Raw genomic sequence first — 22351 nt, 5'->3', positions numbered from 1 at the left:
ATGAAGAGATAGCCAACCTATCAGATGCACAGTTCAAAACGCTGGTAATTAGGACGCTCACAGAAATGGTTGAGTAAGTGATGAAGAGATAGCCAACCTATCAGATGCATAGTTCAAAACGCTGGTAATTAGGACGCTCACAGAAATGGTTGAGTATGGTCGCGAAACAGAGTAAAAAGTGAAGGCTATGAAAAGTGAATTAAAGGTACAGGGAACCAACTGTGAAGGAAAGGAAACCAGGACTTAAATAAATGATTTGGAGCAGAAGGAAGAAATGCACATTCAACCAGAAGAGAATAAAGAAACAAGAATGCAAAAAAATGAGGAGAGGCTTAGGAACCTCTGGGACAACTTTAATCGATCCAACATCCAGATCATGGGGGTGCCAGAAGAAGAAGGGAAACAGCAAGAAACTGAAAACTTATTTGAAAACATAATAAAGGAGAACTTCCCCAATCTGGCAAAGGCAACAGACATCCAGGAAGCTCAGAGTTCCAAAGAATCTGGACCCAAGGAAGCACACACCAAGCACACACATCATAATTAAGTTATCCAAGATGAAAGATAAGGAATCTTAAAAGCAACGAGAGAAAAGGAGATAGCTACCAACAAAGGAGTTCCCATAAGACTGTCAGCTGATTTCTCAAAAGAAACCTTTCAGGAAAGAAGGGGTTGGAAAAAAGTATTCAAAGTCATGAAAGGCAAGGACCTACATCTAAGATTATTCTATCCAGCAAAGCTATCATTTAGAATGGAAGGGCAGATTAAGATAAAAAATACAAACAGTAAAGTGACAACAAACATAACTATCAACAACAGAATCCAAAAAAAATTAAAACAACTAAGCAAACAACTAGAACAGGAACAGATTCACAGAAATAGAGGTCACATGGAGGGTTCTCAGCAGCAAGAGGGAGGGGGTAGAATGGGGGAAAAGGTGCAGGGGATAAGAAGCATAAATGGTAGATATAAAATAGACAGGGGGAGGTTAAGAATAGTATAGGAAATTGAGAAGTCAAAGAACTTATATGTATGACACATGGACATGAACTAAGGTGCAGAAATGATGGTGGGAGGAGGGTACAGGGTGTAGGGAATAAAGTGGTGGAGGGAAAAAATGGCACAGCTGTAATAGCATAATCAATAAAATATATTTTTAATTAAAAAAGAAAAAACGCAGTAAGTAATAAGTTGTAATATAAGAATAAACCATTTCATGTACTCACAACTATAAACCAACTTTTGCACACCCCATATATTTAAAAATGCATTTTTTAAAAATGGAAAATGACAAGGATTACCAACAACAAAGCAAATCACTAAAAAATTTCTGAAATGTGTAAAAGAGAGGAATAAAATTCACAAAATTCACATTCACAAAATAAAATTCACATTCACAAAAGAGGAATAAGTGCCTCGGTAGCCTATAACAATGCAAAGACAGTCCAAATCTTCTACAAAATTCAGTAAAACCCCAAGCTCAGAGAACTAGATGCTAAGCATAGTAGAGGGCTATGAGTGTTATCTATGAGCATACAAGAAAAGTCAGTGGGAACTGCACCAGTGTCCCTGACCATCTGGAAGAGGTGATGACATTTACACCTCAGACTTTTCCATCTGGGTATAAACTGTCTAGTGGTCAAGTGGAGGATGTGTCACCACAGGCTCCTAAAGAGGGAGGGTAGAGGGTAGTAAGAGGCATTGTATAAGAGATACAATATTTTAGTTAACTCTAAGCTAACAAAGAGAGAATAAAAGCACTTGCCAACAACTTACAAAGGCAACAAATGAAAAATAAAAGAAATAGCACAGTAGGGAAAATCCATAATGTATCCAACTTCACTGATAACTATGAAGATATTCACAATAAAGCATGATTAAATCTTAAATACAGGATGATCCCCTTAAAGCAGACTTCTTACTAGCTACTGGTGTGGTTCTAAATGGTTACCAAATAGCTACCTACTGGAGGTTAAGTAGGCAGATACCAGAAATAGTTCCTGAAAGCTCCTAAGATTAGCCCTGTATCAGCAACATTTCAACAAACAAGAGTTTGTGTTCTGATCCTAACCCACTCAATCTTATCTAGAGTAGAAGTCCTAAAGGTGATCTAACATGCTGACATATAACTGTCTACATCTGTTTTAAGTAAGATTCATTGCTATGATTTTTGAAGTGAGTCAATTAATAATTTAAAAAATTTAAACTCTCAAAGTATATTTGTCTACAAGATGACAAAATATAAAGAGTATCTCATTTTATGTTACACATTAAGCAAAGAATAGAACTGTAACAAATTATCTTTATAGAACCCTTTATCTACACTTGGTTATGACTTCAACTAATGAGGTCAGGATCCTGTGGTTTGTATTGTTAGCCAGTTCAGGGGGAATCTACCCTGGGGCCATAGAATATGTTCATAATTCACTTAGCAAATGTTAGCTAGAGTAAAAGGATAAACAGAATGTTAATGGTTAGTATAATCTGTCATCATTACTGGAAAATCCCCAGATATGTTATCTTTGATACATAAAACAATACTTGCATATCAACAGTTAGGATGCTTAGTAATCTTACTCTTTATGCAGTAAGAGAGAGAAGGTAGTCCATTCAGTTAAGTATCAGGAGCACAATCAAGTATGGATATAAAAATGATATGGGAAACCAGGTATAGCACACTGATCCTAGTTTTAAAAAATCAGATTGCTTTTGGTGACTACATAATAGGTAAGTAAGTAATCAACTGCAATATTATATGTATCCAATGTGGTAAGAGATTAATCCATTTAGTTGCATAATAACAACAGCTCCCCTAGATGTCTGTACTGTGTAGGTGTTTCAGATATACTAACTTTGATTCTCATGGCCACCTTGGAAGGTGCAAGGTGTTATCCCCATTTACAGATGAGGACATGTCCCAGGTAACATGTTGGAAGCCCCATAACTGGTAAATGATAGAGCCATAATTTGAACTGACTTCTGACTTCAACCCCCAGACTCTTTTCAATGTAACTTTCTTTAAATAAAATAATTTTCTAAGAATTCAATATATATTTACTTTTATTTTAAATCAAGAGATGGAATTCATGAGGATGAAGGAAGAACACAGAACTATTTTTCAGTTGGGGAAAATAAAGAATGAGCATTCAGGTACTTTTTCAAGTACAAACAAAACACCTACAGCAAAGTCTGAATCCTAAACCAAGTTTCAATATAGGTACTCTTCAAGTTAAAAACACTTAATCTGCACAGTTTTATACCCTAACTAGCATGCAAAATACGGCTGTTCTCCTTACTCCCTCCATCCACAGAGGTACTTCAACAAAGAGTAATAACCATACTAGTCAGGACTAATGGCCCTACAGTGGGCTTGAATGAAAAGCATTGGATCCAAACTTTTTTTTTAATATATATTTTATTGATTATGCCATTACATTTGTTCTATTTCCCCCTTCATTCCCCTCCACCCTGCACACCCCCTCCCTCACCATTCCCCCCCTTTAGCTTAATGACCGTGTGTCTCAAGTTCTTTAGATTCTATATTTCCCATACTATTCTTCCCCTCCCCCCTATTTTCTACCTACTGTCTATGCTACTTATTTTCTGTACCTTCTCCCCCCTTCTCCTTCTCCCACTCCCCTGTTGCTAACCCTCCATGTGATCTTCATTTCTATGGTTCTGCTCCTGATCTAGCTGTCCTCTTAGTTTGCTTTTGCAATACCTGTGAGTTTGCTGTCCTTTCACTGTTCATCTTTTTTATCTTCTTTTTCTTAGGTAAGTCCCTTTAACATTTCATATAGTAAGGGCTTGGTGATGATGCACTCCTTGAATTTGATCTTATCTGAGAAGCCCTTTATCTGCCCTTCCATTCTAAATGAAAGCTTTGCTGGACAGATCAATCTTGGATGTAGGTCTTTGGATTTCATGACTTGGAATACTTCTATCCACCTCCTTCTTGCCTGTAAGGTCTCTTTTGAGAAATCAGCTGACAGTCTGATGGGAACTCTTTTGTAGGTGACTGTACCCTTATCTCTTGCTGCTTCTAGGATTCTCTCCTTCATTTTAATTTTGGCTAATGTAATTATGATGTGCCTTGGTGTGTTCCTTCTTGGGTCCAACTTCTTTGGGACTCTCTGAGCTTCCTGGATTTCCTGGAAGTCTATTGCCTTTGCCAGATTGGGGAAGTTCTCCTTTATTATTTGTTCAAATAAGTTTTCCATTCGTGGCTGTTCCTCTTCCCCTTCTGGTACCCCTATAATTCGGATGTTGGAATGTTTAAAGAGGTCCTGAAGGTTCCTAAGCCTCTCCTCATTTTTTTGAATTCTTGTTTCTTCATCCTTTTCTGTTTGGTCATTTTTTTCCTCTTTTTGGTCCACTCCTTTGAGTCCCAGTTTCCTTTCCATTACTATTGGTTTCCTGTGCATTTCCATTCATTTCAATTAGTTTAGCCTTCACGTGTTCCTCTAATTTGTGAGTAAAATCAACCAGTTTTGTGAGCATCCTGATCACCAGTGTTTTGAACTGTGCATCTGAAAGTTTGGCTATTTCTTCCTCGCTTAGATTTATCGGCTCCGGGGCTTCAAGTTGTTCTTGAGCCATGTTTTGATCTGTTCGTGCCTGTTACATATGAGGAGCAGAGCCTTAGGTGTTCACCAGGGCAGGGCCACCCAGGTCGCTGGTTTGTGAGGCTGTACGTGGGGGCAAGGTCAGGGAGGGACAACAGTGGTCCTCTCTGCTGCTTCCTGCCACTGGGGCCTGCACAGTCTGTCTCACTGCTCGCTCCTTCACCAGTTTATCTGCGTGCGAATGTGTGACTGTGGTCAGCTCTCAGTGAATCCACCGCCGTGCGCACTCAGTGGGTCCGCCCGCTTCTCCACACCTGGGATCCACCCATGGCTGCTGGAGCACCTGGTTAGCACGCCCGGGTCAGTCCGGTGGATCTTTTCTGCCCGACCCCTCTCTGCTGCTGGCTCTGCCCCTCTTACTGGTTTGGCTGAAGGGTTCGTTGTTGTCAGACTTTCGTATAGTTCAGTTTTCTGTGACTTGGCTGCATTTTTGTTGCTAAAACTTTGTTGTTTTTAAACTTGGTTGTGCAAGAAGGCACAGTGCCTCCACCTATGCCTCCATCTTGGCGGAAGTCTGGATCCAAACACTTATTTGGGAGTGATCACTTACTCATTTACAAGTTCTCTATTTTGCCCACGCCCGCTTTCCACTATAACACACCGGACATACCACATGCACATTCATGCACTCATACATGTTTCTCTACTAAAGTCTAGCTCAGGTTATTTCACTTCAGGAAATTTCTTATTAAACATGTTTCCTATAAATTCTCTTTTCTTCCTCTGATAGAGCAAAATGTAAGTAAAAAATGTCCCAAAATAACTGTGAACAAATACAAAAAGAATCTCAAGTGAAGCAGATATATCCATAGAAGGAAACTCATCAACTTTGAAGTCAAACTAAAGGATCAGAGAAATAAACTACCCTTTCTAATTTCTTTTTATCTTTCAAAATGCAGTTTAGTAATGCAATTGCACTGCTTCCTATTTTATTTTTTGTTATTGCTGCAGAAGTAAATATTTCAGCTACAACATGGTCTTATGGGCTGGCCTAGGAATATAACTCCTGTGTTAACCCAGAGAATCAACCAATCGATCTACAAATTAACTTTCATCTTATGTTTGCAAAGTTGGGAATGGCTAGATGGTAATTGGACCTTACTTTCCAAAGTGAAAACCAACTGATAATGTATCAAAAAAATTAAGACTCAACAAAACAAACAAGCAAGCAGAAAAAAAAAAAACAAAGACACTGAAATAGAGAACAAGGGGATAGTGACCAGAGGGGAGAAGGAAGGGAAGTTAAGGGGAAAAAGGGGGAGGGATTTGGAGGAACAAATAGGAAGGACACAGGGACGAGAACTAAGGGGGGTGGAAAAGGGAGGGAGGTGGGGAGCAAGGGGCGGGGAGGCTGGGATGGGAAAAATAGACAAAAAACTGTACTTGAAAAATAACTAAATAAAATTTAAAAAAAAAAGAAAAGTTAATTCTTTAGATAAAAAGTTGACTACTTAAGTTAATATTTGCATACTTTCATAGGTATAGTAAGAAAATTGTTTTCAATGTTTAAGTATTAAATATTTAATAATAATAATTTTCCAGCTTTATATTATTCATGATGCACATAAATGCTTTACTATATTACTAGCAAAAAAAAAATTAAGACTGAATTCTCTGGATATACAGCTACTGAATAACAGTTTGATATATGAAACAATCTAAGTTTCATACCTATGTAAATGAGATAAGAAGACAATGAAAGCCAAATATTCCTCTCGAGTTCTGGTCACCTTCTGCTTGGATATTCTGCTCTCACTTCAAATGTAACGTGTGTAAAGCAAAAAATCATCTCAACTCCAAAATTTCCAATTCTATTCTCTACTGCAGATTCAAAATTTTAGTGTCAACCAAAACATTTCCCTTCTTGCCACATGCAAGCTTAGACTGAGGGCTACCTCAGGTATACAGATTAATAAGTCATATCCCTGTTCTTAAGAAACTTTCAAGATCTATGCTAGAAAATAGGTCAAGTAACACACAAATAACCATGATACAGATATGCTACCATTAAAAATGTGCAAGGTGTTACCAAGGGGGAAAACCACTTTAGGGAGCAGATCAAAAAAAGGTTTTTACAAAGATGGCAGTTGAAATATCCTTGAAAGACGGGTAGGACACTAATAAAACAAGCACCCAAGAGAGTAAGAGGTCATTTCAGGCTAAGAATAAACACACAAGCAAAGATTCAAAGATGAGAATAAATACTGTATTTAGGAAACAGAGTAATAAACAGTAATAAGAAAAGTAATATAGAAGGGCTAGAATGTAGACCCATGTAGGAAAAAAAGTAGGATCTAAAGATGGAAAGGTAAGCTGGAGCCACATTGATCCTTGAGTGCCTCTTTTCTGTAAAAGATGAATTGTAGTTTCTGGTACTAGCACACACAGTGGTTAAAGAGCCAGGACTCTGAACCCACTTACTATCTGTGTGACCTTGGGCAAGTTACTTAACTTCTCTGTACCTCTGTGGGGCTAATAACAGCAACTTACATAGGGATGTGGTGAGGATTAAATTAGTTAATAATGTAAAATACCTAGAAAAGTATCATAAAAGCAAATGCTATATAATTACTTGCTAGTATTACTATATCTTTTAGAAAGACAAATTTAACAGCAATCTATACATATACATTGGAATGGAAACTTCCCTGCCTTCTATCTACCTTTACTCATGCCATTCCACTTTGTTCAAGCACAACTCTTCCTAATTATTTAAAACTCATTATTAAGTATAACTGTTAATCTCAAATTCTACCATCTCCTGAACCACCTGAGCAGAAAGTAGTTTCACCACTTATTTTGACACTTATATGTATATAATTTTATCTTCTCAAACACAATACAGATTCTTTAGGAATAAAAAGTTTTTCATTTGCTAAAATGCAATCCCTTAGAATATTTCATACAGTTCTTTAAAGGTCACATGTACTTCAATAAGCATTTGTTGTGAGAGAGTCTGGAATAATGTCCAGTAATAAAAGGAATTCCTAAGGGGAGGTTTAAGGAATACTCATAGTAAATTAAAGATTTATTTTATCAAAATGAATAGCACTCCATAAATGAAGTGGTCATAAATGAAATGGCTTTAAAGATCTCTTACTTTGAAGTTAGTAGTCTGATCAGCAGAACTAATCTGAACACAGCCCATTTTATTTCCTTTTTTTCCCCCCAGAGAGTACATTTATTAAAGCTGGGGAAAGTGAGACAAGGAAAGGACTAGGATAGAAGCAGCAACAGGAGAGAGCTTAGCTCTCTAGAAATGTTACAGGAAAAAAATTAATCAAGTTGCAGCTGCTATCAGCTCACTGGAAAGTCAGAGAAAAGCAAGCCTTGGGGACAGGTTCGGGGTGGGGGGGGAGGTTAGCCCAGGATAAGCTGCCACTGCCTACTGCTCCCCTGGTGACAAGCCTTATAGGGTCCCTTAGAGTTTAGGAGATACATGCCTCAAAGGGAAGAAGATGGGGAAGGGAAAGGTTACAGGCATGTTCCCAAGAGGGAGAATGCACCCACAGCCTACTTTAAAAAAAAAAAAAAAAAAGAACTTCTATTTTTATAGCTGAAAGTAGACCCAACTGTTCCAGGTGAATAACTCACACCTCAAATGGAAAGACTAGTGAAATTTTGCTCTCCCATTTTCCTACTTGACCCAACTAACAGTAACAGTATATGGTCCATAGTTGAATAGATCTATATTAGTAGTCAACAGATGCCTTGCTCAATATACACAATAGCAAGTGTCAAAATGCCAAATGTGATCTTTTATTTATAGCCAAGCTAGTATAGAGACACACAAAAAAGTGCAGCATTTTCCTAATTAAAAGAAAAACAAAACAAAAATGAGTAACCACTATGTTGTACACCTGAAACTAATAAAAAGTAACAAATGTCAACTGTAATTAAAATTTAAAAATTTTTAAAAATAGAAGGAAAAAGCACACATGGACAAAAACTATGGGGGATGGAAATGGGAGGGGGGTGGGGAGCACTGAGGGGCTGGGATGGGAGTAAAAGACCGAAAACTACTTGAACAACAATTAAAATAAATAAATTTAAAAAAAATAGAAGAAAAAAGCAGTGATTCAAAGAAATTTGTTTCCTTCAAAACTTGAATTGGAGTCAAACGTGGAAACTTTATGTAAGCAAACTATACATGCTGGTTGGTATATACTCACAAACACACCTAAGTATCATCAATAGCAACCCCTAAAGCCATATTTATTCTGTCAACTCTAAAGCAATAAATCCCAAAGGAACATCACAGTCTACCCACTCATTTGGCAAGTGTTCTCTTCCCTGTAATTTATAGCTAATGATACAGTAAAGTTTACAGAAATATATTATTAAAAAGTGACTTTTTATCTAGATACTTTTTTTTAGGTACCTTGATATTCAAAGATCCTTAGTTTTCCTCATGGCTCTTAACTTGCCTCTCTAGTATTTCAATAACAGTTTTTCTCAATATTACTTTTCCATCAGTCTGTGAATGAAATAATGTAGCCACTACACCCAATCCCTTGTTACCAACTGGATCAGCTTTTGTTAAGTATTAAACTTTTTAGCAATTAACTTTTAGTTACTAGTTGGGCAGAGAATTCTAAGTATTATACTTGGGGAAAAAATGTATAGCTCCAAAGCTTGAAAATAAAACATTCTGACAACTAAAAAGATATGTCAAGTTTACATAAATTTTCATAAACATGTAAAGCTGTAAATATGAAATTTATACCTATATATTATCACTGCTGTCACAGCACAACCTAATCTCCTGAATTATTTAGCGGATATAAAACAAGGTCACTATTAAAGTAATTATTCATTCAAATTGCATTATTAAGCTTATTTATAATTCAACCATAATAATTTCATAAACAGTGATACTTCATTATGTGCCTAAACTTTCCCCATGATTGCATAAGCACACACACACACAAAAACACAATTGCATTTCAGAAGCTAATGACAACTAGAAAAAAATTTATTCCATAAACAAAACTAAATTTAGTTGTACTGTTTGCCAGATTTCTGTGAAGAATCGACTCTTATGTATTTCAAACTTATTTTCAGTCTTTGAGGTGAGACTAATTAATTGACTCTTGATATCGTAAAGCTTTGCAGACCATTTGCTCTTAAGCATATTCCTTTAAAAGTAATTTCTAAACTAAATGATTTTCACAATTCTCTGAGGTTATTACTCTTTCACCTACAGGAGAACAGAAAGGTGGGGCCTGAACCTGCAAGACAATTGGAAGTATTGAAAGAGGTATTAATCAAGTCTGATTATGTAACTTTTGTTTATTATTATTATAATAAATAATAATAATAAACCTCAACTACAACTCGTCCAAGGTCAATTACATGGCTAGTAAATAGTGGAACTGGGATTTGACTACATGTTGGTTTTGGGCACCCCCAAACCTGGGTGCCCTTTCCAATATGCTAGGCTGTCTTTCATTTAGGAAACCTCTCCAATCTGTTCCAGAAACATATAAACTCAATGCATTCCTGGGTTTTGGTACTTGTATGTGTCCCAGTATGTTTACGTTACCAATACAACTGAGTTTTCAGTCTCTCTTCCTAGATTGGACCCAGATGGGTTTCAGAAGTATTCAAATACAGACATACTATGTTGCCTTAAATTTCTTTTTAGAGCAAGGCAAGATATATGTTAAGTATAACAAATAATACAAAAAGAAAATATTTAAATTCAGATGCTTTGATCTTTTAAATAATAAATCATTATGTGTAACATTTTAGCACATACTATGTATTAGACCATGTGCTAATTCCTTATACAATCAAACCTTGGTGCTTGAATGTCTCCCATCTCAAAAAATTCAGTTCTCAACCAAGTTGCTCATGGAAAAAAAGTCACAGTTGTTGAACAAAACTTTAGTTCTTGGCCCAACAACCCTTCCATGCTGATATGTACAGCATTTCTAATGGGGAAAAAATGATTTGGTTTTCAAAAAAATTGCTTCTTGAACAGCCTTCCAGAACGAATTAAGTTCGAGAACCAAGGTTCCTTCCTCGGCATGCCCTATGTATTTCCTCATAACCTTTTTTTTTTTTTTTTTTTTGAGACAAATCAAATTACATGCCCCAAATCATAAAGCTCATAAAAAGGGAATTCAAAAAATCAAATCTATATATGTCTGATTCCAAATCTTATAGGACCATTTTACTGCATTGCAGTTCCAACAAAAACCCAGTGTTTATCAGGAGGAGCTAAACAACAACATTGTTTTAGGTCACACTAAGCTCAACAGTGGAGGACTGATGTAATTGTAATATATGGCTAGTACTATGACAGCTTTGAGATGGGCTCTGGGAGCCAAGTGAAAAAGAATTCAACAAGTCTAATTAGTCTAACAAATGCAACAGCAATCATCGCTCTGTAATTTTTCTCTGCACTTCCTTCCTTTTAGTGATTTCCATTTATTCATGGCTTCTGTCCATGTTCTTGGTCCCAACTTCCTCTTCTCAAAAACTTTTAGGCCCATAGCTCATGCCCTTCATTCTGAAGTGGCTAATCTCTGTTGATAAGGGTAAAACGAGAAGCCTTCTGGAACTAAAGTTGCAAAGGAAAAAAAATGTGTTGTTCAGGAAATCCAATCTTCTATTGAAAAATCTGATCTACACTGTGAAATTCACAGTATCATAACTGACTTCAAGCTTTCAGTAAGTCCTGTGAACACTGTAAGAAGACTGGTTTTGAATTTTTGGTCCAGGTTCTTATTATTTGATATGCTGAAATATGTAATTCTAATAATGTCACTTAAAAAATAAAATTTTTGTACTACTTTACCATTATGAAGAAGAGTTACTCTTACATGTAAAAGAAATTCTTAGCTCAAAAGTCTATCAACTGATGACTAGATAAATAAAATGTAGTATATCCTTATATACCACATTATTTGGCAATATTTGGCAGTAAAAAGAAATGAAGTACTGATACCTGCTATAACAGGGATAAATCTTGAAAACATTATGCTAATTGAATGAAGGCAGTTACAAAGGACCACATTTTGTATAACTCCATTTGTATGAAATGTCTAGAACAGGCAAATTCATGGAGACAGAAATTAGATTGTGGTTGACTAGGAGGTTGGAGGGATAGCTAAAGGGCATGGAGTTTCATTCTGATGTACTGAAATATTCTAAAATTGAGTGTGGTGATGGTGGCATAACTCCATGAATATAATGAAAGCCACTGAATTGTACACTTTTATGGATTTTATGGTTATGTGAATTATATCTCAATAAAGCTGTTTTTAGAAAAGAAAATTTAGTAAAAGACAACTCAAAAGGCCACCGAAGAAATTCTGTTAATGCTTTTCAAATTAAATAACAGTGTCAAGATTTTGCTCCCATAGGTAACCAAATTGTATCCTTTTCTACAAGTATGTAACAAAGTAAAGCTCTAGATGAGCTGGTTTAATAACTGATGTTACATAGCTCCTTCATGCTAAAGCTCTTTTGTGATCATTAAAGTTGTCACAGTTCAGGGGAAAGAGATTATTAATAATTTTCTAGTATTTAATAAACAGGTTTGCTTGGGTGGCTAGTAATTTTCATGTTTTGAACCAAGGACCTTCAATTTGAAGGCCAGGATCCACTTACAGATCTTGAATTCACATGGTAGATGTCAACCACCACAGTACACTGAGGTTTTACCAGGATATCCTGTGGAGAGGATAGTAGGTAACAAAATGGAAAATGACCTCCTCCCCAACTCTTTCATATCCCCACCAGTCTTTATACCTGGGGACAAAGAAAACACCTGACAAAATGTCAACCAGCTCCTGGTTTCAGAGAGGTAAAGCTTTCTCCCTATTTATGATGTGTGTATGCGTGCATTCTATGTTCCCTCATTCAATCCTTCCCAGGTCAGCAGGAACGACTTTATATGACAGGCAGTTTAGAATTTAAAAAAAAAAAAAAGAAATGAAAATCTTCTAAGACAGGTCCCCCAGTCCTGCTTGGGATTGGATGGTTAAGTTTGTTTACTTTTGAGGTCCAGTAAGAGGAAATTGCTTGTCCATAGATATAAGCCACATTCCCCAATATCCCCTTTATCAGAAATAAAACAACATCTTAGCTCCTAATTATCTTATTCTTCCCCACCCCCATTAGTTCATAATGCAAGCAGGTTAGAGATTTTGAGTTATTGAGACCCCTTTAACTCTGTAATATCCAGTCTAAACAATTTTGAAAATAACAAGAACAAAAATATTTTCAGAAATAAATATACTATGACAGACAACAATGTGGATATGATAACCAATTCTAGAGAGAAATATTTTGATAGGTATAAAAGAGACATTCCTTCATGTACTGGACAAGATTTTGGAGAAACATTTGGAAATCATAAAGAACACTAAGCAAATCCATCTAAGTGGTCACTAAAATCCTTGCTGCAAAGGGATTATGCCTAAAAATAAAGGTCTCTAGATCATTTACATAATCAGAAGCAGCTTTGCTTGATCTTGTTAAAATTAAGTCAATAAAACTAAAAATAGTTCTTTTGCACAAAAGTTTCTCTTTAGTGATGGACTTATACAGGCAAAGGACATCATATTATGACTGAAACCCAAATCTCCTCTTTTCTCAGTTCTGTAATCTGGCAAAAATTTCAGTCATTTCACTTAATTTTAACCTCATTTAAGTAAATAAAAGGTGTGCATAAATAAGATACAGGTAATATTTTGATGAAGAGTTGTTCTCAGACTTCCGGCCAAGATGGAGGTGTAGGTAGACACACCTTGCCTCCTTGTACAACCAAAAGAAGGACAACAACAATTTAAAAACAAAAAACAACCAGAACTCACAGAAAATCGAACTGTATGGAAGTCCCATCACCAAGGAGTTAAAGATACATTCCTACAGACTGGTAGGAGGGGCAGAGACAGGCAGCTGGGCAGAGAGGACTCCCTTCAAGGGGCACTGGCAGACCCAGTGAGGCTGGGGAACTGTGGACTGGGGCGCAGTGCGCAAGGTGGCTGGCTGATTGAGTGGTCCCACATCCACTCACAGATAAACCAGGTGAAACTGGGGAGTGGGATGGGCCGCAAAATCCAGGGTCCCAGCATAAGGAAATAAAGCCTCAAACCACCCATTGAAAACACCTGTGGGGGTTGAGCTGCCAGAAAAAACTCCCAGACTCACAGGAGAATTTGTTGGAGAGACCCACAGAATCCTACAACATACACAAGCCCACCCACACGGGAAGCTGCACGAGAAAGGTCCAATTTGCTTGTGGGTAGAGGGAGAAGTGACTGAAATCTGGCAGAGAGAGGAGCAAGAGCCATTGTTCCCTCTCTGACCCCTCTCCCACATACAGTGTCACAATCCAGTGACTGGCTTGCCCCACCCTAGTGAACGCCTAAGGCTCTGCCCCCACTACATAAGAGGTGGAACATGACAAAAAAAGTGGCCCCAATGGAAGAACAGATCAAAGGTCCAGAACAAATATAACTAAGCAATGAAGAGATAGCCAACCTATCAGATGCACAGTTCAAAACACTGGTAATCAGGATGCTCACAGAATTGGCTGGATTTTGTTGCAAATTAGATGGAAAAATGAAGGCTACACTAAGTGAAATAAAGGAAAACATACAGGGAACCAATAGTGATGAGAAGGAAACTGGGACTCAAATCAACAATGTGGACCAGAAGAAAGAAAGAAATATCCAATCAGAAAAGAATGAAGACGCCTTGGCTGGCACAGCTCAGTGGATCTGTGAACCAAAAGATCCAGGTTCGATTCCCAGCCAGGGTACATGCCTGGGTTGCAGGTCAGTTCCCAGCAGGGGACGCATGAGAGGCAACCATACATTGATATTTCTCTCCCTCTCTCCTTCCCTTCCCCTCTAAAGATAAATATATACAAAAAAAGGAATGAAGAAGCCCTGGCTGGTGTAGCTCAGTGGATTGAGTGCTGGCCTTCGAACCACACGATCACGGTTCGATTCCCAGTCAGGGCACATTCGTTGGTTGCAGGCCAGTTCCCAGCAGGGGCCAGTTCCCAGCAGAGGGTGCACCAGAAGCAACCATACATTGATATTTCTCTTCCTCTCTCCTTCCTTTCCCCCCTAAAGATAAATAAATAAAATTTAAAAGGAAGAAACAAGAATTCAAAAAAATATGTTTGAGGAGAGGCTTAGGAACCTCCAGGACATCTTTCATCTTTAAACGTTCCAACGTCCGAATTATAGGGGACGTTCCAACGTCCGAATTATAGGGGTACCAGAAGGGGAAGAGACCAGAACAGCCACGAATGGAAAACTTATTTGAACAAATAATAAAGGAGAACTTCCCCAATCTGGTAAAGGAAATAGACTTTCAGGAAGCTCAGGAAGCTCAGAGAGTCCCAAAGAAGTTGGACCCAAGGAGGAATACACCAAGGCACATAATTATATTAGCCAAGATTCAAATGGAGAGAATTCTAGAAGCAGCAAGAGACAAGGGGACAGTCACCTACAAAGGAGTTCCCATCAGACTGTCAGCCGATTTCTCAAAAGAGACCTTACATGCAAGAAGGGGCTGGAAAGAAGTATTTGAAGTAATGAAAGGCAAGGACCAACATACAAGATTGCTCTATCTAGCAAAGCTTTCATTTAGAATGGAAGGGCAGATAAACTGTTTCTCAGATAAGGTCAAGTTAAAGGAGTTCATCACCACCAAGCCCTTACTATATGAAATGTTAAAGGGACTTATCTAAGAAAAAGAAGATAAAAAAGATGAACAGTGAAAAGACAGCAAACTCACAGTTATTAACAACCACACCTAAAACAAAAACAAACTAAGCAAACAACTAGAACAGGAACAGAACCACAGAAATGGAGATCACTCATGGAGGGTTATCAACAGGGGAGTGGGAGGGGGAGAGTTAGGGGAAAGGTACCGAGAATAAGTAGCATAGATGGTAGGTAGAAGATAGACAGGGGGAGGATAAAAATAGTATGGGAAAGATAGAAGCCAAAGAACTTATTTGTATGACACATGGACATGAACTAAAGGCGGGGGAAGATGTGGGTGGGAGAGGGTATGGAGGGTGGAAGGGAGTGAAGGGGGAAAATGGGACAACCGTAATAGCATAATCAATAAAATATATTTTAAAAAAGAGTTGTTATGAATGTAGTTTTTGCAACACAAACTCAAACCTCATATGTAAAGCATTGACATGTGGGGAAAACGTGGAAATGACTTTTTTTACAATGGCCGAAAATAATGGGCCTAAGGAATCAAGTCAAATCATCAATGTAAAAGAGCTTCAAAAACTATAAAGCAATGTATAAAAATAAAAGACATTGCCATTGAAGTCGAGGTTCAGCAACCAGAAGGAATTTGATCTAAGCACAGCAGAATTATGTAATTGTCATTACATTCACCTACCATTTTATATTTTTGATTACATGAATAGAAACTGTTAGGAGTCCTTATTAAAGTGGCCCCCACCATATACTTTCTTTCTCCAGACAGATACATAATATCTATTTCTGTCTCATTATATCTTCAAAAGTTTGTGCTTAATCTTCAAACTGTTAGAACAAGTTTAGGAAATGTTACCACATACATATGAAAATAAAAGGACTGTACTTTCTCTGTATTTGAAGCAATACAATAAAAACAAAATAGAAACTCTGCCAGTAGAAGCAGGGTCCATAATCTTATGGTAATATAGTTTATTAGTTGGGATTTTAGAAAGTTATTTTCAGTTTTTTGTTTTCGAGTATTTCATTCCCCACTGTAGTAGTTCAAGTAGAATCCAAGGAGTAGAGAAACTGAAAGAGGAGGAAAAGTATGGGAGTGAAGTCCAAAGCCAAGAGGGAAGACTATTTATGTGACTTGTTTTAAGTCTAGCCATATTATTTTTGTAACAAGTTCTCTCAGTAACAAGTTCTGACCTTTAATTTCAAAACTGGGATTCTGACACCTGTCACTATAAACTATAACAGCAATACAACTATGCTTAACTTTTATTGAGCACTTATGTGATATGTCAGGCACCATTTTAAATGTTTTCCATTAACTCAATTAATCACCACAATAACCCAATGACAGAGGTATTATTATTATCCCTATTTTATAGAGGAGGAATCAGAAAAAGAGTCTAAATACCTTGCTCAAAGTCACAAAAGAAGTGATGAAGTTGGCTCTGAATCCTGAAACTTTGCCTTAGTTCACTGCAATGATTTTCCACCTACAAATTGCAGAATCTTTTGGCTCCAGGAATCCTACTTTCGATATATTTTGTTCACTTAAAATTCACAATAAAAACATCACAATCAAAACTTTTATTACAGCCCTGGCTGGTGTGGCTCAGTTCATTGGGAGTCAAACTGCAAACCCAAAGGTTGCTTATTGGATTCCCAGTCAGTGTACCTTCTGAGGTTGCAGGTTCACTCCTGGTCAGAAGGCAGCAGATCCCAATGGATGTTTCTCTTCCTTTCTTCCTCCCTCCCCTCCCTTCCCCTCTCTCAAATGTCAAAACAAATAGCCCTGGCTGGTGTGGCTCAGTGGCTAGAGCACTGGCCTGTGCACCAAAAGGTGGACAGTTCCACTCCCTGACAGGGCACATGCCTGGGTTGCTGGCCAGGTCCCCAGTTGGGGGCTACACTGGTTGCCTCTTGCACATCAATGTTTCCCTCCCTCCTATCACCTCTCTCTAAAAATAAATAAAGTATTTTTAAAATAAAATCAAAACAAACAAAAATACAAAAGTTTATACTGTACATAATGCACCAAAAGAAGCCAATACAACTTTTTACTGCCAGGTTAAGTCACTTTTGTGCAGATCTTAGAATAAAGATAGTTCTGTCAATTCTGAGGTCTTAGTTGAACTTCCTGTGTTTCAATGATTTGGTAGATGCAACCCTGCCCCAACTTTTTTTAACTAAACACTAAATCTGTCTGCTCAGGTAAAAGGAGCACACAAGCTCAATCAAACACCAGGTAAAATTCAGGTGCATCTTATCACAGTGCAAGAGCAAAGGAGTGAACAAAGGAACATAACCCCGTTCATTTGAAGTTCTAGGGGCTTATTGTCTGACATAGTTAAGAAATATGGGTTAGTTATGATTTTGAAAATTTTCCTACTGTTCCTACTATCTTCTATTACTCATTCTTCCTTCTAGCTACAGAATATTTAACTGAAGGGTATCTTGAGATAGTAAGGGGAAACTGTTAAGAAAAAAATTACCTCCTTCACCCCACTAGCCATACATCCCCACTGTTGCACTCTGGACCTTATGTCCACAATCCTCTGTACTCCCACTTTGCTGTATCAACCACTCCTAGTCAAGTCTTTGATTCCATTGAGTCAACTCTTCCATTGACCATCTACTGTCTGCTATTCACTGACAAGTCTTCTTTCTTTTATTCAATTTTACTCTTTACCCACTGAGAGTCCATGAACCATCATCATGTTGATATTCTGACCAATATCTCTGCTCCACTGTCATTTTGTTCCATGTAGCTGGCAAACTCCAACCCTGAATGAAGCTTTCTATTGGCTTTCACCACATACTGGTACCAAAGAAGCTGAGCACTCCTAGTAAAGATCAACAAGCAGATAGGTTATTATACTGTGTATTCATGACCACCAACCTCTATGAGGCTTGTATGCTGTTAGACAATCCTACTATGTCACCAGTTAGCATGCTTCCTCTACAACTATTTATTTCAAACATTTTTAACTTACTTCAAACCTTGGACTTTTATCTCTCCCATCTCTACAGCAATTCACAGCACAAGACTTAGCCTACTAATCTGAAGTACATAGAAGGTACTCATTCTATCCTTGCTTTCTTTCGAATATAACAGAGGAGCTATACACTTTCCCAGTGCTTTGAATACTGCCCTTTTCCATCTTCTCAGGAATGTTATACTATTACTTAGTTCCTTCTTCTCCTGTACAGGTAACAGTTCCTGAGCTCAAGTATAACTTCCCAGGGATTATTCAGTTTATTTTATACAATGGAATTCTGCCTGAAACTTTTTTACAGAAAGGATCTTTTCTGCCAAAACAGGAAAACTTCCTTGCCCTTAAGTATGCAAAGTCCCAAAGAAAATCTCATAAAAGGAGTCACTGAACATATAATTAGGATAAAAACGAGAACAGGTCATGACTTGGGTGTCACACATACACTAAACAAACTAGTAATGCTGATGTTGCCAACATTTTCAGAAATAAAGCCCACTGTTTCACCAAATTCTAAACCATTGTGATACTTTATATGCTTTGCAATTTTAAAAAATTGAGGTGTAATTAACATATAGCATTATGTATGTCTAAGGTGTACAATTGCTGACTTCATACACTTATCTACTATAATAGGATTGCCACCATAGCATTAGCTAACACCTCACAGGATAATATATACTATGCTTTACAATTAAGAGCTGCGCTAAAACTGTATAAGCAAGAGCAGAATTTTTAGAGTGTTATTGTAATAACCAGCAAAGATGACAGCATGATTTTATGTTACTAGGTCTATATGAGGAAGAGAGGGGAGAGAGGAGGAAGCAACAAATGTCCTAGCTACAGCCTTTTTTAAGGGCTAAAAATATTCCAGGATATACAGAACCATGAGTAATACTTTAGAAGTTTGACAACTTAGTGATACATTTTTGTAACAAATAATTCACTGATGGAGCTTAACATTCCCAGCCCCCAACAATCCCTTCATCTGCACTTAACATGCAGTTAGAAAGCAAGCTCGGGCATTCACCTGCGATATCTTTTCTTCAGAAAGATGCCACCTCTGTTCCACCAGCACCTCCTTGCCCTGCTGCTCACAGCTCCGCGGTGTTACAGCAGACACTGCTACTGCTGCTCGGCTGCCTGCAACTCTGCTGTGTTACTTAATTTTGTAACTACTATTAAGATCTTTAAAGCGTTTTGTTATGTTTTAGAATGAAAGATGCTCCATAAAGTGAAGTTTATTATTAGTAGCCTTATAGCTCTCAGATCTAATATAAACCCCAAATTATAAACACAGAGACTTCAAAGGGAAAACCCGGAAGCCAGATGCGTCTCCAACGCTGCCAAGTAGGCAGGGGCTAGGCCGGGTGCGGGGACCGGGGCGTGCTACCCAGCACCCAGCCAGCCCTCACCCCAGCACCAGTGACCCTGCTTCTTCCACCACCTCTCCCCTTCACAGCTTCCTTGGGGTTGAGGTCGGCCCTGGCACCTCTGGGCCTTTCCTCGCACACAGGCAATCTCGCTCCAGTCCCAGCCTCCGTTCCAGCTTTCGAATTCCTTTACCGGCTCCTCAGTTTACTCCAAATACTTTCTTCCCGTCTCCCTGAATTATTTTTAAAAATTCAGCACGCAGCTGGTTCTCCCACGGTCCCTGAGGTCGGGCGGCCTCCTCTCCTCACCCGGCTTCCTGGTCCCGGACTCGACAGCCCATGCCAGGTCTTCTCTCCCCTCAGCCACTTTTCTTTAGCCGGGTCCCCTCCCTTCACCACCCTCTCCCGGCTCCCGCGCGTCCGCCGCTCACCCGCGGACTCCCCGGTGTTGATCCAGTCGGGGTTGGCGATGCTGGCGATGGCGAAGATATCGGCGGCGAGAAAGAGACATCCTGAGATGATGGTCAGTTTATCCATCTCCCCGCCCCGCTCCCCCCACCCCCCGAGCCCCAGGCAGGCCGCGGCCTCACGCCTTGCGCCCCATGGGCCGCCGTTGGGACCCGAAGTCCCCTTGCCACCGCCTTGTCCCCCTTCGGCCCCGCACCGCTGGCGCCTTAAGCACTCCAGGGACAAGCAACCGCAGAGCGACCAGCACAGCCGGATTCGCAGCCCGCCCCGGAAATGCTCGGCGTGCCCGCCCTTCACCCGGAAGTGAAGCCGGGGCGCCGGTCCAGTCTTTCCTCCGGTTTCTGCTGACCGCCTGTCGTTGCGGGTTCGAACTGCTCCACTCCGGCCTTATTTTGGTCCCCTGGCTCAGGCCCCTGCCCCATCCCCGGTGTCTTTTGGCAGTCCACGCTTTCTTGCCACTAATAATAGTATTGTTCTTGTCGTTGACCGTTTGGTCACAAAATTCCCTTCAGTCCTTAGCCTGAGACTGGATGGAGGCCGGGGAAGTGGGGCGCTGGTGTTCCGGCTGGAGGACCAAAGCTCCTGTCACTTTGTATAATTGCCCACTCAGTGCCCGTGAGCTCGGAACTGTCCCAGGTAGTACATAACCAGCGACGCCGTGCGCCAGGCACTGGGGTGCACCTGTGAGACCTAGTCTCGGCTCTTTGAAGTGGACGTCTTGCTGGGGAAGAGAGAAACACGCTAAACCTTGTCTCTAATGATAATTTCAGGTGTTGGTCTATGAATTAGGTCAGCTGGGGATGGGACATGAAGGCTTACACAGACCGCCGCGGTCCTAAAGCCCCCGACCTATGAAGATCGGGGCAGGACAGAGGGAGAAGAAGCAAGTGCGCGAAACACTAGGGAACGGAAGGAAGACTTCGGCCTGTCCTGGGTGCTGCGCGGGTGGGGCGGGGGGACGCTGTGGCTGGGGAACCCTGTGTGAAACACCTAGAGGTAGGCAGAGGACTGATGTTGCGCTTGGGGAGCCATGATGAAGTTTGGATTTTATTCTAAGTGCAATGCAAGGCACTGACAGGACAGTGAGAAAATTTAATTTGTAGACGGTCGAGATGAGGGGCAAGAATGAAAGCAGGGATACCAGTTAACAAGCCAAGTACTCCAGGAGACAGAAATGTTCTTTTGGCTGGGATCAGAGTAGTGAAGATGGAGAAAAATGGACAATCTGGTGTTTCATAGGCAGGGGAAAAACGACTAGCTGAAATTGGTGTTGAAAGAGAGGACTCAGGAATGTCTCCTAAATTGTATTTGGTGATACTTTTTATTACATGGGGCCTAAGGAGAGACTTAGGTTGGATGGATAACCAGAAAACATTGGCATATTTTGTTAACAGTACAATTGATCTGTCTATCTACAGTTTTGCCATCTAGTGGAGGTTTTCTTTCTTTCCTGGCTCCTGGACTAACTCACCATAACCCTGACTTTGGATCCAGATAGTCCCTCATGCAGAGCTTAGATGAGACACTCATTTTCTCCCTGAATGCCACCCAGCTTATCTCTAGAAAGACCTAGAACAGTGACACCTGTCTCTATTTTTGGAATAGGTACATGTCCCCAAAACTCAGCAAATTTCAAATTTAACCAAATCCAACAGCCTTGCAGAAATGTGCAGTTATCAATGTCACCACATCGACTGGGTGAGGAGCACTTTGATTGCTAGTCTATAAACATTCCTGTTCAAACATTGGTCTCTTGAGGGGAAAGATTTTTTAAAAATATGCCATTTATTTTTCTTTTGGCACAAGCTACCATATATTCCAGGAATTCTGATAAGCATATCACATTACTACAGAAGGGCTTTTTTTTTTTTTTTTTTTTTTTTCAGTGCTGGAGAAGTTTGATGGAACTGTGTCCTTGGCTGATTGTCTGGTGTTTCTATTGTCCAGGAATAGAAGCAACTCCAACTATACAGTTCTGAATTCTCAAAAAATGTCCACTGATGTTCACCACTGGGCAGTTGATGAGAATTCTAGTGTGAAATTTTGGAACAGTTTGCCCATTTGAATTCAAACTGAGTGGAATGATAATGACTTGATTCTTGTGTTTAAAAATCCCAAATATAAATTCCTCCTACCCAACAGCACTTCCCAGTCCCTCTTGCCTTTGCCCCTCCACAAAAGTT

At 39.3% G+C, this 22351-nt stretch overlaps 1 protein-coding gene across 1 annotated transcript in view; it reads right to left on the bottom strand.

The window, feature by feature from the left end:
- MOSMO (modulator of smoothened) overlaps positions 1-20275 on the bottom strand; it is a 90863-nt gene extending 70588 nt beyond the window's left edge. Inside the window, exon 1 of the mRNA XM_037156308.2 lies at positions 20132-20275. Coding sequence (XP_037012203.1) covers positions 20132-20237 — 106 coding nt within the window. The 5' untranslated portion in view covers positions 20238-20275. The remainder of the gene's footprint in view (positions 1-20131) is intronic.
- Between the last annotated feature and the right edge of the window lie 2076 nt (positions 20276-22351).

This window comes from Artibeus jamaicensis, unplaced genomic scaffold, assembly GCF_021234435.1.
Source record: "Artibeus jamaicensis isolate MK-2021 breed Jamaican fruit bat unplaced genomic scaffold, CSHL_Jam_final scaffold_666, whole genome shotgun sequence".
Classification (NCBI taxonomy): Eukaryota; Metazoa; Chordata; class Mammalia; order Chiroptera; family Phyllostomidae; genus Artibeus; species Artibeus jamaicensis.
This window is presented reverse-complemented; position numbering and strand designations above follow the sequence as displayed.